At 47.3% G+C, this 15075-nt stretch overlaps 1 protein-coding gene and 1 long non-coding RNA gene across 2 annotated transcripts in view; both read left to right on the top strand.

Annotated features, from left to right (window-relative positions):
• LOC135377929 (guanine nucleotide-binding protein G(o) subunit alpha) overlaps positions 1–15075 on the top strand; it is a 66348-nt gene that overhangs the window by 28780 nt on the left and 22493 nt on the right. The window contains exons 3-4 of the mRNA XM_064610701.1: positions 11089–11230; positions 12024–12184. Of these exons, the coding sequence (XP_064466771.1) occupies positions 11089–11230; positions 12024–12184 (303 nt within the window). The remainder of the gene's footprint in view (positions 1–11088; positions 11231–12023; positions 12185–15075) is intronic.
• LOC135377930 (uncharacterized) lies at positions 14104–14585 on the top strand. The gene is made up of 2 exons (XR_010418218.1): positions 14104–14164; positions 14273–14585. It is a non-coding gene; the product is annotated as an uncharacterized LOC135377930 (long non-coding RNA).

Here is a 15075-nt window from a genome sequence, read left to right as displayed (position 1 = left end):
GAGCGCGCTATGTGGTGAAGTTCATTTTTAAGAGTGTACAAGGAGCCTCTGCAGGCTCTGCTTGATGCTCAAAATCCTCGCCTGCATGGCAAGGATAGACGCTTCCGTTCATATAGCTATTTCCGCTTCAGGGTTTTGACAGACACTGCAGGCACGCGATTTTTAAAAGCGGAACATTGAATAAATTGATTTTGCTAAAGGCTGTCGTTGCGTTCTGCAATGTCGTTCACACCAGCGCTAGTGACCAGCGATGGTAAGTTTCCCGACGTGGATCGATCCTTGTAGCGCAGCCTAAAAGACATGGATGAAGACAAGGGCACTACCAAGACAACTGCGTACTCTCAACTGAGCAGCTTTAATGAGCATCGTACATCGTTGTAAATACATGCAAGTCAAACGAGGTACTGCCGTGCAGCGCAAGGCAGGCATCCATGCACCAAAACAACGTCTGCTAGTTCGTGGAACTACGTCACTTCGCTTCCTCCCCCGTCTCTTTGGCTCAGTGACACCGCTTTTGAGATGGTGTCAGAAATTTTTACTGGAGTTACGAGCACCGGAAGTGCGCTTGGCCGTTTAGTGGATGGAGTAATGACACTTTTGGCTCAGGAGTCGCTACTTAACGCGCCCAATGACTAAGTCACGTCGTTTGAGCGACCAAGCTTTCTTTATCCATATGTGGCGTCTCTAAGCAACAAAGAAAAAAAAAAGAAAAAAAAAACAAGGGGAGAAAGCAGTGATCACTGCTTTCGAACTACTGCGACACGGAAACCACCGCGGTGAGTCACTAGCAGCACACTCGTCCCAGTGCCATGTATTAAAAGGGACTGGCCATTAGGAGGAGCCTAAAAAAGTGGCTGCACCTGTCAATCAAACTTAGGCGCATTTCATTGGTTGCCGTTTTCCATGGGGGTCGCCATGACACAAAATTTTCTCCAAAATGGAGGATGATGTTTAGAACGGCGAAGCGGAGATTTCATGACAAAAAATTTTCACAGACTACTATAATTTCATACTGTGAGTATATATCCTCATGTATGCATCTGCAAAATCAGCTTAAACTTTCGCACCGCCATCATTATTTACGCGAAAACGAGGTGTTTCGTCGCTAAAGTTATAGGCTATAGTGAAGACTGTGATCCCAAGATAACGGCAAGGAAGACACACCTGAACGTAGGATTTTGTATTATATCACTGAATTTTGTTTACACATACATCTTTGCTCATTTTTGATTCGATCTTACGTTACGTGATTTAAAAGTTCATACCGGCAGTCGTCTGCTACGAGGAAGCGGTTATACCCATGGTTGTGCCGCTCTCCTGGCCAATCAATCCTGCCAGCAACCATTTCTGCAATTCTGAGCCTTCCCAGCATGCCTCACTCCATGCAGATGGCGTTGATAAAAGTGGGCGCAAAATCCGTCGTTTTGGTCTGTCACCAGTGATACCCGTTTCAATCCAAATCCATCCAATTTCTCCAAAATGGTGGCACCCAGTAAATAAGGATGAAGTGTAAGGACTGGATGGATGTAATAATAGATAACTGTATTTCGACCTCTGATTGGCCAGATAGCTCAAAAAATGGGTGGAGCTCCAGGTATAGGCAGGTCCCATTAATGGCCAGACTCTCTTTTAATACACGGCACTGACTCGTCCCCGTGCTGTGTGTTAAAAGGGAGTCTCGTCCTAGGAGGAGCCAAAAAAAGAGGCTCGACCTGTCAATCAAGCTTGGGCGCACTTCATTGGTTGCCGTTTTCCACGGGAGCCGCCATGACACCAAAATTTCTCCAAAATTGAGGATGGTGCTCGGAACGGCGAAGTGAAGATTTCGTGATAATTTTTTTCATAAACTACTCTAATTTTATTCTGTGAGTATACATCCTCTTGTAACTAGCTGCAAAAATGACCAACTTTCGCTCCGCCATCATTATTTACGCAAAAATGACATGTTTCGTGATCTCAAGAAAATAGCATAAAAGACGCCACTGATGCGTAAGATGTTGCTTATATCATTGAATTTTATTTACATTTACATATTTGCGCATTTTTGATTCCATCTACTTACATCACGTGATTAAAAGTTCATACCGCAGCCCATAGGCGCCGATGGGGGGGGGGGGGTGGCTTGGGGTCCTGAGCCCCCGGAACCTGCCCAGGGGGGTATCCGCCGTATCCGTGCCCCGTAAACTTCTGTCCAGACCTGTAAGCCCTTCTCTGGCCATTAACTAGCTGCAAAGTGTCACAAAAGGATTAGTCCTCCGTAATAAATCAGGAGAGAGAACGTTGCAACTCGGAATGGTGCAGTTGGTTTTTTAGTCCTAGGTATTAGACGACCATTTCAACCAGAACTAAGAACTCTAGCTTTTCATATCGGTCTTCAATATAGTTTGATAACTTTAGTTGATCTTTTTTGTGTGTGTGTGTTTGTGTTAGCGCCGCGAAGCAACTGTGCTATGAGCGGCGTACAGATGTGGACACACGGAGAGAGGACAGGAGGAATGTGTGCGAGACAGGGGGGTTAGTATGCGTCCTGAGACGACTTCGGGGGGAACTGTGCCGACGTTCGTCTGGAAAGTCTTCGGAAAACCAGGGAAAACCTATGACAGCACAGCCGGTGGTAGGATTTGGTTGATCTATGTACGAGAGTCGTTCAAGGTACTTTTATCCACCGTCCGCATCTAGACGTTGCTGTCGTAGCCACTGCGGGACATCTTTCTGAGGGCTTCATCTGTGTAGAATGTCTTTCCTCCAAGGTGCTCTTTAGGGGGCCCAAACAAATGGTAATCGCTTGGGGTTAAATCCGAGCTATGAGTGGTATGGGGCAAAACCTCCCAGCGCATTTCGGCCAGGGTTCCTTCCGTCAAATTCGCTGTGTGAGGCCGGGCATTGTCATGAAGAAGGATGACCCTCCCGAACAACATCCAAGGCTTTTTCTTGCGAACCGCGTTTCGCACGGCACCCTTTATCAACGTGTAGTAGTACTGGGCATTAATCCTGACCCCTTGCTCCAAGGAGTCCACATGGATGACACCCCGTATGTCCTACATAAGACAGTTTCCCATGGGCTTCTCAGCAGACGGCTGCATCTCGCTTTTCTTTGGCGACGGGGAAACCTTATGTCACCATTCCATGCTGCTGCTTTTTGTCTCTGGAGTGAAGTGATGCGTTCAGGTTTCATCACATGTGATGACTGATCGCAAAAATTCGTCTCCCTCGGATTAAAACCGGTTCAGCGCTCTCCCTTCTGGTCACAAGTGAGGTGTCGGGGAACCCATCTTGCACAGCACAACAGTAAGTGCTCGTGAATGACTGTCTCCACGCTGCCGACACTAATATTACGCTGGGCTGCAATGTCCCGAACTGTTACTCGGCGTTTCTCGAGGATGGCTTGTTCACGCCCACGATGTTCATGATGTCGGACGAACGAGTCCATGTGGTTCATTCGTCACCATATCCCGTCCTTCGCCAAACTGTCTGCACAGTTCGTACACTCTTCCCCTTGACATCATTTGTTCCCCATACTGTCCCTGCAATCTTTGCAAAATCTCGGCTGGTTTGACGTTCGCCTTCACAAGGAACTTGACTATGCATCGCTGTCGCACACCTACATACACACTACTCGCCGCCATGATAGCTGCCGCTGCTGCACGTACCACTGACCCGAGAAGGATTGCACTTCCTACTCCGAAAGTTTTATTCAGTTACATTCACTACTCACTGATTTTTCTCGAGCACAAGTCTCGGTCAACGTTGAACGACTCCTGTATTTCAGCCTGGAAATTCTTTGTTCAAATCGTAATTTCAATAACCGAGGAAAGGCATTCACAAGCTGTTCACCGCGAAATATCCCACGAAAGCAACGTTTGCGTGTGTTCATTTGTTTTATGTCCTGTCCTGACAGCTTCTCAAACATTAGACAGAAGTGGAACGTTGTAAACATAGGCCACAGAAAGTTGCCATTCTTGAAAAAGCCCAAGAATAAACACGAGCAACAGCAACTGCATTCCCGGCTATGCCTTCCTCCAAGAGAGGAAATGGAAGTCATATGCGCATGCTCAGGGTAGTTATCAGGGTTGTGGCTAATGTCCATCCTAAGAAGTTATTCAGCATGCACCCTAAAAACGGTGGTGGTGGTGATGATGATGGAACGCTCAGGCGGGCAACATCACGACTATTGCAGGGGAAGGGGGGGGGGGATCGTGCGTCCTAGGCAGACTTCGCAAGTAACTGTTCCAACATTTGTCTTAAAGCGTTCGAGGAAAACCCAGGGAAACACCCAGACAGCACCAGGTCACCAGACAGGTCACCGTGGAGCTTCACCACACAACAACGATCGTTCCAGAAATGTGAGGTGTACGCCCTGCCGAAATGAGGACTGATGACGGTATTACCCTGCGCTTAGCTTCGAGCATGTTATGTTATCTGGCGAAAGGTGCATCAAAGTGCTTCTCGCGGAATGAAAGATTGCGTTCCCTTGACATCAATACAAAAGTAACGGGATTCACCCGTTGCGTCTGCATACACCCGTATGCAGACGCATATTCTGGATTCACCCGTTGCATAAATTACGAAGGACGCAACCGATGAATCCCGTTCCTTTTGTGTGGCTATCAAGGTAACGCCATCTTCCGAGGAGAAATTTTGCGCTTCAGTCTCCGTCGAAGTTCTGTTTTTGGAGTGTGCCACGTTCTGAAACGGTTCTTCAGCAGGTGATGCAATGTCCACCTAGCTATAGGAGCGCCACATTTGGAACCTTCGTCAGGCACACAACGAACAGTACGAGTTGTCTGACCGTATCTCGGTCGACTCGGAATGCAGCCACGCTGTGCCGCGGAGGAGTTAATTTTGGGCAGGTTTGACGTAGGATGTTTTGGTGTTCGGCCTTGCGGGCTGGCAGAGACGTGCTGCTTTGCGGATATACTGTGTGCTTCGTTGCGACGCCGTACGTTCAAGCTTCAAGCCCGTGCTTGAGAGGTCGAAACTCCATTCTTTGCGAGCGAGAAAAGTCCTCTGTGGTGTCTCCCAAATGAGTACAGGTTTATTCGGTCGCCTTTGAGGTCGTCTTTTCATTATTTGAGTTACTGGAATTCATCCATTAAATTCAGTAAAATTCATCCATTCATTTTACAACTTTCTTTTGCGCGCGGCATGGTGTATTATTTTAGTTGCGAGGTTTATAAATTCAATGTGTCTCTGCAAGTCTGCATAGAAAGCAAATGAAAGCGAAGCGCGACGAAAACCCAGGGCTCCAGTAACGTCATAAATCGAAATGACGCCATCGATCGATCGATAGACATGACGTCAATAGTAGGAGCCTTTTAAGGGACATTTGAGCGAGGGTAGTTGGCTTTGCGTTCTTGCACTCCCGAGGTTCACCAATGTATTCCATCTTCGCGACCCATAGGGTGACAAACCTGGTTCAAATACCTCTCTGAGCGAGTTGCGCTGACCATCTCAGATATTGTAGTTCCTTCGTATAACAGCTCTGTCCACATTTTGTGTCTCATTTTATTCACTGCATGGTAAAGATAAATAGAGGCGGCTCCACGAACGTATTACTGCTTGATGATGTTTGATGTTTTTTTGGCGCAATAACATCAGAGGTCATAAATATTCCCTCTTGAGGAGATTCCTCAGTGGCGTCCTCATAAACTTCGCTAGTGCTTCGGGCACGCGCTACTGTCCTCAACGCTGCTCGTGCGTAAAGCACTGCAAAAGCTACAGAGGGTGACACCGAAGAGGATTTTCCTCGACGATTGTGCAAGCAGGCTTGGTTTTTTCAACGGCGGTGCTGACCGCCATGCGCAGTGATCTTCACGGTACGCGTGAAATTCAAAGCCACACGTTACGGGAAATGGAGCTACGAACACCAATGGTCAGATGGAATAATTTGTGTTGAATATGTTGACATACGGGAGGCCCGTACTGCTGCAAGACTTGGCTCTGAGGCCTGCGCTGTGTAGACAACATTGGAAGAAAGGCTCGCCTTTTGACAGTCCTGCAAAGGTGTGGCGGGTGTTACACTCCCTACGGGATTGTTCTACTATAGTTCATAACCCGCTAGAAGCCCTTGCTGTGGGCGGGAAAATGAAATCTTTTGAGCCTTTTGTCACCTGGATCACAGGTAGTGAATACTTTGATACTGAGTTATGCCTCACCAACTCGCCCATCTTTCCGTCGTTACTTACTAATGCCACTGAATTTACTAGTCACGAATCTTGTTACCAGCACGAGTTGCAGCGGCTGCCCCTGTTGACGATTTCAGCATAGACACGGATAGTGGCCGAACTTGAAAATGCTTATCTCGGGTTCGGTCCTCTTATGGTCCAGATAACATTTCGTATATGGGACACCGCAACCTGAATGAGCAATGCCAGATGTCTTTCCTTGGGGCGCTAAATGCGTCCTGGAGAGAAGGCAAGCTGCCCTCTCTCCAGAATGGAAACAAGCGTGAGTTATCCTGTTGCTGAAGCCAGGAAAACCTCTCTCACAGTTGTCTTCTTTTAGAACCAAGAGCTTGAACTGCCTATAGGTAAACTTCCGGAGCGTATGGTTCTTCATAGGCTCAAATGGTGGCTGGAGGAGAGTTCCTCCTTCCCTCGTGAAATGTGTGGGTCCCATCGACATCGTTCAACACTGGATTTCGGTGTTGGATTTAATGTCAGCAGTAAAAAGGTAGCGGTGGATTTGTTTCTCGATATGCGACACGATCACTTCCAACCTTCGTGCACTTACTGGGGCCAATTTGCCGCCTAAGGCAGTGCAATGGATTACAGACCTCCTCCGCGAGAGAAAGTAGTTTCTTCGCACCTATGAGGGGAAGACCGTGCCTGTGACACCTAACCACGGATTGCCACAAAGTAGTGCACTTATCCCAATTTTATTTAACGGGCTCATGGCAGGCCTGAAGGAATGCATTGGGAAGAAGCTATCCGTATTTATCTATGCGATGACATCTGTCTGTGGGTCACCCGGAAATCCTCCCTGCCATTCAACGGTGCCTGCACTGCCGTCCAAGGTTACTTGACCAAGGCAGGCTTATGGCCATCTCATGCGAGAAAACAGTGGTTCTGCGCAGCGGCGGAATATGCTATTTAGTCTCTTGGTAGATGGAAAACAGCTACTCGTCTCATAGTTTCCTGGGTGTCACATTGGAGACATGGCTCTCATGGTGGAAGCGCATGCGGGGCTGCAGTCGAAGGCTCATCAGTGAATTGGTGTCACTCGACATAACACAGGCAGTGGTGCACCGACGCAAAGTCCTTGCTAGCCATTCACGGGGCGCTGGTACGAGGTGCACTCTTGGACAGTCTGCCTACATTGCATGGTATCCCACCTTCGTCGGAGCACAAGATTCAGTGTCTCCTGGTACGTCGTCTTCAAATGCTCCTGGGTGTTACCTGCCTGGTGACACCTGCCTGGTTATTGCAGAAGCTAGGGAGGCCCGCTGAATGCTCTACGATTCACTGAGACGTGGCGGCACTACTCTGACGCTTCCGCACTAGTTGTCACGTCCATTTGCACGTCTTTGTCTTACACCTCGTGCCATGTCTTCCACCGTATGATGCTAAACGTCGCATTTACCCCCGTCTTGGCCATGTCGGGCGACGGACCTCTTGCTAATATGCGACGCGCGGTGCATCTTGCAACGCATGCTGATGATGTGTGCTCTTCACCAGCAAGCTGCGAGGCCTTGAACGACGGTATGCAGTAAATTAACCACGGGTTGTTTCATCTTTTGCAAACTTCTGGGATCTTGGTCCACCACCGCGCATCAGCTTCATGCCTTCCGCTTCTGGAGATGAGAAACTGGGGCCGGCCTCGCGGGGTGGAAGTAAAAATAGTTCCGTTCCCGCCGATGGGGCCTTTAGGATGCGCATGTCGAAATATACGAAAAAAGGAAGGGAGAATCCATAAAAACTATTGCATCTTTCTAGGGTTCTCTTACGGCCTAGCGACGTCGTTTTAGCGAAGCTCGTTGTAGATGGTTTGAAGTTAGCCGGCTTTGTTTTAGAAAATAAAGTCTTTGGGAAAATGGTGACGTGTTACGTTCCACAGGCCTGCTAGGCCGGGGTCGTCTTCGAGACTGCCTCGTCCTGGCTTCTTCACCGTGCTGTAAGATGGGACATCTTCCCCCAACGTCGCCACCATGCCCTGTGATAAACCCAAGCAGCACAATATATTGGTCCAATCTTGGCAATCGGCATCCATTGGACCAATATTGCCAATCAGTCGGTAATATTGCCAATGTCCAGCCAATATTGGGCCAAGATGTACCGCTCGCGAAGTTTCGCGTCTGTGCGCGCTCCTCTGTGAGAACTTATGCGCCCCCTGTGTATCAAGGGTTGACTCTATTGCACTTGTTCATACCATTTTCTTTAGTTAGTATTATGTTCGTGTTCTAATGTGACTAAGGTGGGTAAGAATGCGCATCTAACATTTGCGCGCAGCTTATACGTTAAAGACAATGGTGAGTTTTAGTATATCGCACGCTATCGCCTTTGAGTACGTAAGGGATATCGTTGGTGGTTCTGCGCACACGCAAGACACAAGCAGAGCTTTGCGCATTGCACAGAACCACCAACCGCGCACACACACACACAAAGAACGTCTCCGGGAACGGGCTACGGGGCAGCGATAGGCGGAAAAGATGTCGCCTGGGTTAGGTTCCTGGTGGCGATGCAATACTGTATATAGTAATACGATGGGGTTAAGTGCCTTTCGCAAACTCAGGGGACGTAAATGTCTGCGCTACTTATGCGTTTGAATGTTATCAGGCTAAAGTATATAAAGACAAGTTTTTGACCAGCGCTGAGCACTAGCCCGTGCTACAGTAAAGGAGCACTGAGGTGGCCCCCAATTATTTTTTGGCTGCGGCGTGTTCTGCAACGAATAAAATGAGCTACCGCGAACGAACGACGAGCGCTGATGACCTGCAGCTCACGTGCGACGCTTCTGTTCCGCGCACCTTTCAAAAATACTCCGCTCTTGGAAAGAGCGTATCGGAGAACGAGGGAAAGAGGTACGTCGTGACGTCACATGTCCCCCTATCACGTGACTCGAGACGTAGACCGGCGCAGCTCAAGCGGGTATAGGCAGCGCGTTAGCTTAGCAGAAACAAAGAAGAAAGGCACGGGGACTTGTCACGACGTCACGCGCGGCCTAGCGCCGGCTGTCCCGGGCTGCTTTCTCAGACTGTTTTTGTAAATTTGATTGCACACAACGAAAATATTTTGCATGATGACTCCTGGTGGACAGCTTGTCGAGGAAGAAAGGGTTGCGAGCCACGTTAAATGTCACCTCGTTGCTCCTTTAAAGGAGCTGCGACACGCGCTTCATTACATCATGCACGCATTGTGCGCGCCAGAGTATTATGAAAAATAAATAAAATATCTACGTGCCGTAGTCGGCAAGATACAAACCCTGAAACAAACTTCTACGTCACGCGCTGACGTCAGATGAGCGAGAGCGTTTCGCAATTCCCGTTGGCTCTCGTAAGCACGCGACTTCTCCCGCGGCCGCTTTGCTGGTGGAGATGTCTGCCGTGATGTCGGATGATCTTCGGTATTCTTTAAGCAGATTCTGGAATTCGGAACGAATGCACGTTCCCATCGATGCTAATAATTGTATTTTACATTTATCCTGCATCTATAACTCGAAGCGGAATGTAACGACCCCTTTGAGCGCACATGCCGCATAATGGGAAATTATTTTGCGTATAGCTTCAGTTCTGGAATTGATGGTGCGGTGTACATCGCTAGTTTGATTTGTTTCGGCCGTACCAAGTGCTGTGCGTCGCAAACGGCGCAGTGACTTTTATGTGAAATGGTGCCGTTGGCTACCTGCGTGCTCCTTTCTTGCACTGGGATTGTAAAGTCGAAGTTAATGCGGGGGGAAATCACACGGCCCACGAAAATCGATAGTACCTACGGGTAAACGGGTTTTATGCGCTATATGAAAATGGGTGGTCAGTCGTTTGGCGCATAAGATGGATGAGGAATAAGAGAAGGACCATCCAAACGAAAGGGGTCGCCCACAGAGTTGCTCTTTTCCCAGACCTCTGATTATGGTCTCCCCGTCTAAAATGTTCATACCGATACCAAGGAAAATAGACACAGAACAAACAACAATTGGTCGTGGAACCGACGACTGGGTAGCCTGGTCGGCCACGAGGAGAGGATAGAACAATTTGTCCAAAATCCGCTATTAATTAATAGTACTGAACGAGGGAAATTGTGAATGGCAATGAAGCAAAAGGAGAGGTGCGATAATAAATGTGACCGCATCTATGCTATCTTCTAGGTTTCTCTGTTTTGTTTTATTTCCTCTGGATCAACGTGATGCTTTCTCGAACACCTAACTACGCCTTCTGTGACCTTGTAACCTTTCACATTGGCCATTTTAATTTGCAATCTCCATGCACGGCTTGCTTTACTCGTCTTGTAACACTTGACTACTCCCCCTTCCAGCTGCTCGATCCTCGCATTCTTTTCCCCTTTATCACTCTTAAAAGATAACATCACCACACAACACCTTCAAGACTGCACCGAACACCATACCGTTTTGATTTGAGTAGACAGCGAGGATAATGCCTAGCTGTGACACTAACACAAAGCGTCCAAAATAAGGCTCACAACTTGTTACGTGGTCCCGCCTACAGTCGTGACGCTGCCCGGACGTGTGAAGCCAACAATGGCAAGCCGATTATCGGCATAACCGGCAGAGCATAAGCCTCAGAAGAAGTATATTTTTATTGTGTTGGAACGCTCGGTATAATGTTTTAACACAACACACGAAATACCACCGTAGCATATTTGCAGAGTGCTCAGTAGACATTTGGTTCCCACGCGCGCTTTCCTGTTTTGCCACGGTAGAAGCGCACGTCCTACGTCAACGGGATTGGGAACCAGGGTAACCGTTGCCAAAGGACCTCTCGCGCAAGTAAACCGCTTTAGATACGTAATCTGTCTTCAAATAAAACGCATATAACGCGAAAGATAGAAAGCAAAGGCACATGGATGGCAGACGTCGGTAGATCATGTGAACGCTGCGTGTCTTACTACGTTATTAACATTCTCTGTTGTTTCGCAGAATTATTCACGACAGTGGGTTCACACAAGAAGACTTCAAGCAGTACAAACCAGTGGTATACAGCAACACTATTCAGTCTATGGTGGCCATCCTGAGAGCTATGCCCAACCTGGGTATCAGCTTTGGTAACAACGAACAGGAAGTAAGTACGAGTACAGTGCCATATCTAACGCGACGCCAACATGTAGCACACAATAATCCGTATCAATCAACGGCCGTATTTTTATCTGGCTGTCAGTTGCTTTACCATTATGAATCGCAGATCTCAGTATCCTAAGACCCGCTGGAAATTTTAGGCCCCGTGGGGCTCTCTGCTCCCGAGGCTGTTTTGGGTACACCATGTACACTGTGCTGTACACATGTACTGATCTGATTAACATCAGATAAGTCGCTGAGTTACATAACAAAGATGAACGATGTGTAGAGTTAAGCACGGGTAAGTAAATTCGTACCCGCACTATTCGCGGACACAGCTCGGGCACACCCGCAGCGACATTGAATTTCCACGCGTAAATCGCTAAACTGCACGGGTATTTGCGGGTAACGGCGGATGTACCCGCGCTCACCTATAACGATCATAACAAAGCATATGCGTCCTTGGCTGATCACATTCGCCCCGCAAGAGCCACGCTACACACTACTGTGTCACAGGCCGTGAAACACCTGGTGTTCAAACAGGGCATTGACCTGTAGGTCTCCCTTTTCCATTGACTCTGCTAGAAAGTAGAAGCGTGTCTACCGTACATTAGGGTCACTGTGTTTCACACGTGCAAGAATCTTTGCATTCGATTGTCTTTTGGGGAATACGGGGAGTTGTGGGTAATGTTCCGTCTATTATAGTTGGATCTCAACTACAGTGGCTTCAAGAAGTATATTAAGTGCATACCCAGCTTTGCAACCACGTGTTGACGTCATCATTGTGTTGTACCTTACAGGCAGACGCCAAAATGGTTTTCGATGTGGTGGCCAGGATGGAAGACACGGAGCCTTTCTCGGAGGAGCTGCTCAGTGCCATGAAGAGGTTATGGACGGACTCAGGTGTACAGGAGTGCTTCGGGCGCTCGAACGAGTACCAACTGAACGATTCTGCCAAGTAGTACGTATATAGCACAATTCCTAGACGTATACTACTATCCTAGTTAACAGATTAAATGCCCTGTAATGGCCAGTAAGTGCGAAGAAGTTCACGTGAGAAAAAATCGCAAAAACGCAGCAGAGCGCGTTTTTGCGTGAACTTTGTCGCCTTCCTGTTGGGAAAGTGGACATTAGACCGAAGTGATTTTTACACTGAAAGATAGCCCATTAAGTGATCTTTCTAATGGTATGCTGTTAAAGATTGTGAATGATAAAGCTAAGGCGGTATGAGGGAGCAAACCGGGATCGCCATCGAAAAATACGTCGACTTCACGGATCGATTTCTCGAAAACCCCACCTTTAATTTTCTCGAAAAAAAATATCATGCATTCATCATTCTATTGCCTTTCAGGCGGTATAAATCTTGTATGGACTAAAACATTTGACAACCATAGCGGAGCGAAAAGGCGACACATGGCACGCAGTGACATCTCACAGGCGTACGGCTGGATTAATACACCGCAGGCGTGCGCTAACGTCTGTATATCCACGTTAGCATTTATTTCCTGCCTTCCCACATGCACGTGAAAAATACCAAACTGTTTCTTGTACCGTCGGGCGTATTCCCATTTCCGCAGTCACGAGATATTACGTTAAGAGGACACAGGTTGACAGACAGCTATTTAGTATTTATTCTTTACATGTATTTTACTCTCTGTTCCGCGTACAAAATGTATATCACATGACACGTACAAGGTGGCACTGGACATCACGTGGCTCGTGAGTCTATGATTTCACGGGCACAAGATCACAAAATTGAAGTAGATGAACAGCACGCATCACGAATCAGCGGGTCTGGACTACGGAATGTTCGGATCCTGAAGCCAGGCCCAATCACTCAGGCGGATACATGTCGATGACACTTCTTGCTAGCAGGACGTCTTCATTGTCGGACCCTCTATTCCATTTCTTATTTATTTATTTACACTACCCTACTGCTCCACTTAAGTGGCATTGTGTACTTACTCTAACTTACTCTTACTCTAACACATACATGCATAACTTTTCACAAAAAATTGAACTTGGGGAAGAACCAAGATCTCGTGGAAGTCTATTCCATTCCTCAACTGTTTTAGGAAAAAAAGAATTTCTGAAAATGGACATATGAAAACGATAGGGTTCAACCTTACACTCATAGTGTACACGTTCTGAAATGTAACTCGGTGGGAAAAGATAATGCCCTCGAGGAATGCCTGTATGATAAAAAAGTTTTAATGGAGATTGTCTCCTACGGCATTCTAGTGAAGGCCATCCCAGCATGAGTCTCAGATATGTTGATCTAACCTGGAGTGAGTAATTATTACAAACAAATCTAGCCGCTTGGTTTTGTAGTTTTTCTAGTTTTTTCCTAAGATTTATTTCAGTGGGATCCCACACCGCGCTACAATATTCTAAGGACGGTCGAACATATGAGTTGTAGACAGTTTCTTTAATATCTCTAGGAGCCCTTTTGAAATTCCTTTTAACAAAACCCAATATTTTACAGGCCCTGCTTGCAATTCTGTTTATATGTGTGTCCCATTTTAAGTCCTTACTTAAAGTAACGCCCAGATATTTATAATCGTCTGCGGTATCAAGAATCGTGTTATTTAATTGGTAAGAGAGTCTGTAATTGTTGGAGGAGAAAGCAACACATTTACATTTAGACGTGTTTAAAGTCATACCCCAATTTTTGCACCGTAGTTCGATTTTGGTCAAGTCACTCTGAAGTACCCTACAATCGTCCTCAGATTCTATAATTCTATAAATTACGCCGTCATCTGCAAATAACCGAATACATGAATCAACAGTATTAACTAAATCATTAATATAGATTTAAAACAATAGCTTATACCACACGTGGGAGGAATGAATGCCTGCGACGGGACGGACCGTCCCCGGCCCACTCCTCCTTTCTTGCTTCTCGGAACACCGTGATGTCGCTCGACGGAATTTCCAGCAGGTGCGTTGAGTGATTTTTCTCTTTGAGAACACGGACGAAATCAGCAGGTGTTCGAATAGCTGCAGCAACTGTACACCGCAGGTTGTGTAAGCTTGCCATATGTTTCAGAGAACCGCCAACACCATCGCAAGCATTTTTGCCGTGACCACTAGCAGAATACAACCATCTCACAAGCAGCCTGTTCTTCGTCATCTCGTACAGCTGATGCCTATTCTTGAAGTGCGCAGCTGCACTGTCTGAGATATAGATGAGATGCGTGAACACAGGTAGAATTTCTTCCAGGGCTTCAACTATCGTGTCCAGGGCTAGAAGTGCGTGCGCCGTGTCATGGGACATGTCGTCGCTCACCGTTGAGGAGCTCGTTGTCGACACAGGTGTTGTTGCCACGCAAGTGAATAAAGAAATTTGATCTGTTTTCCAGTACCGTCCCTGGACCTCGCTTGATAGATTCACTGACCAGTTTTCGACAAAATCAAAGTGCAACACGACATGACGTCGTTCGACAAGATGTTTTTCGTTCCAGATGGCGTTCCTCTGGACGTTGCGTATGTGTTCGTGCTTGATGTAAACAACGGTGCATTTCCTGACTTCGTTAAGAAATTGTGGTGCTTTTAGCGTCTTCGTTATGAGGTCTCTATTTTCCCAGACTGCTAGATTAACGTCGTCGTCCCGCTGTATCTTCAATTTCAGCAGATAAATCTTTTTGGCCCCGGCGCAAAGTGTGCAGTCTTGGGAAAAGCAGGCATCTTGTGGCTCATCACACAAAGACATCGACTTTAGGTCCTCTCCCTTTAGCTGTGCGGATGAAGCACTGTTGATACCTGCGATGACCAAGTCGAAATTCGCACAATACGAGCACACACACACTGCTGTTGACGTGGGACTGTCTGCACCCACTTGGGCTGGAGTGT

The sequence above is a fragment of the Ornithodoros turicata genome, chromosome 1 (genome assembly GCF_037126465.1).
Source record: "Ornithodoros turicata isolate Travis chromosome 1, ASM3712646v1, whole genome shotgun sequence".
Classification (NCBI taxonomy): domain Eukaryota; kingdom Metazoa; phylum Arthropoda; class Arachnida; order Ixodida; family Argasidae; genus Ornithodoros; species Ornithodoros turicata.
This window is presented reverse-complemented; position numbering and strand designations above follow the sequence as displayed.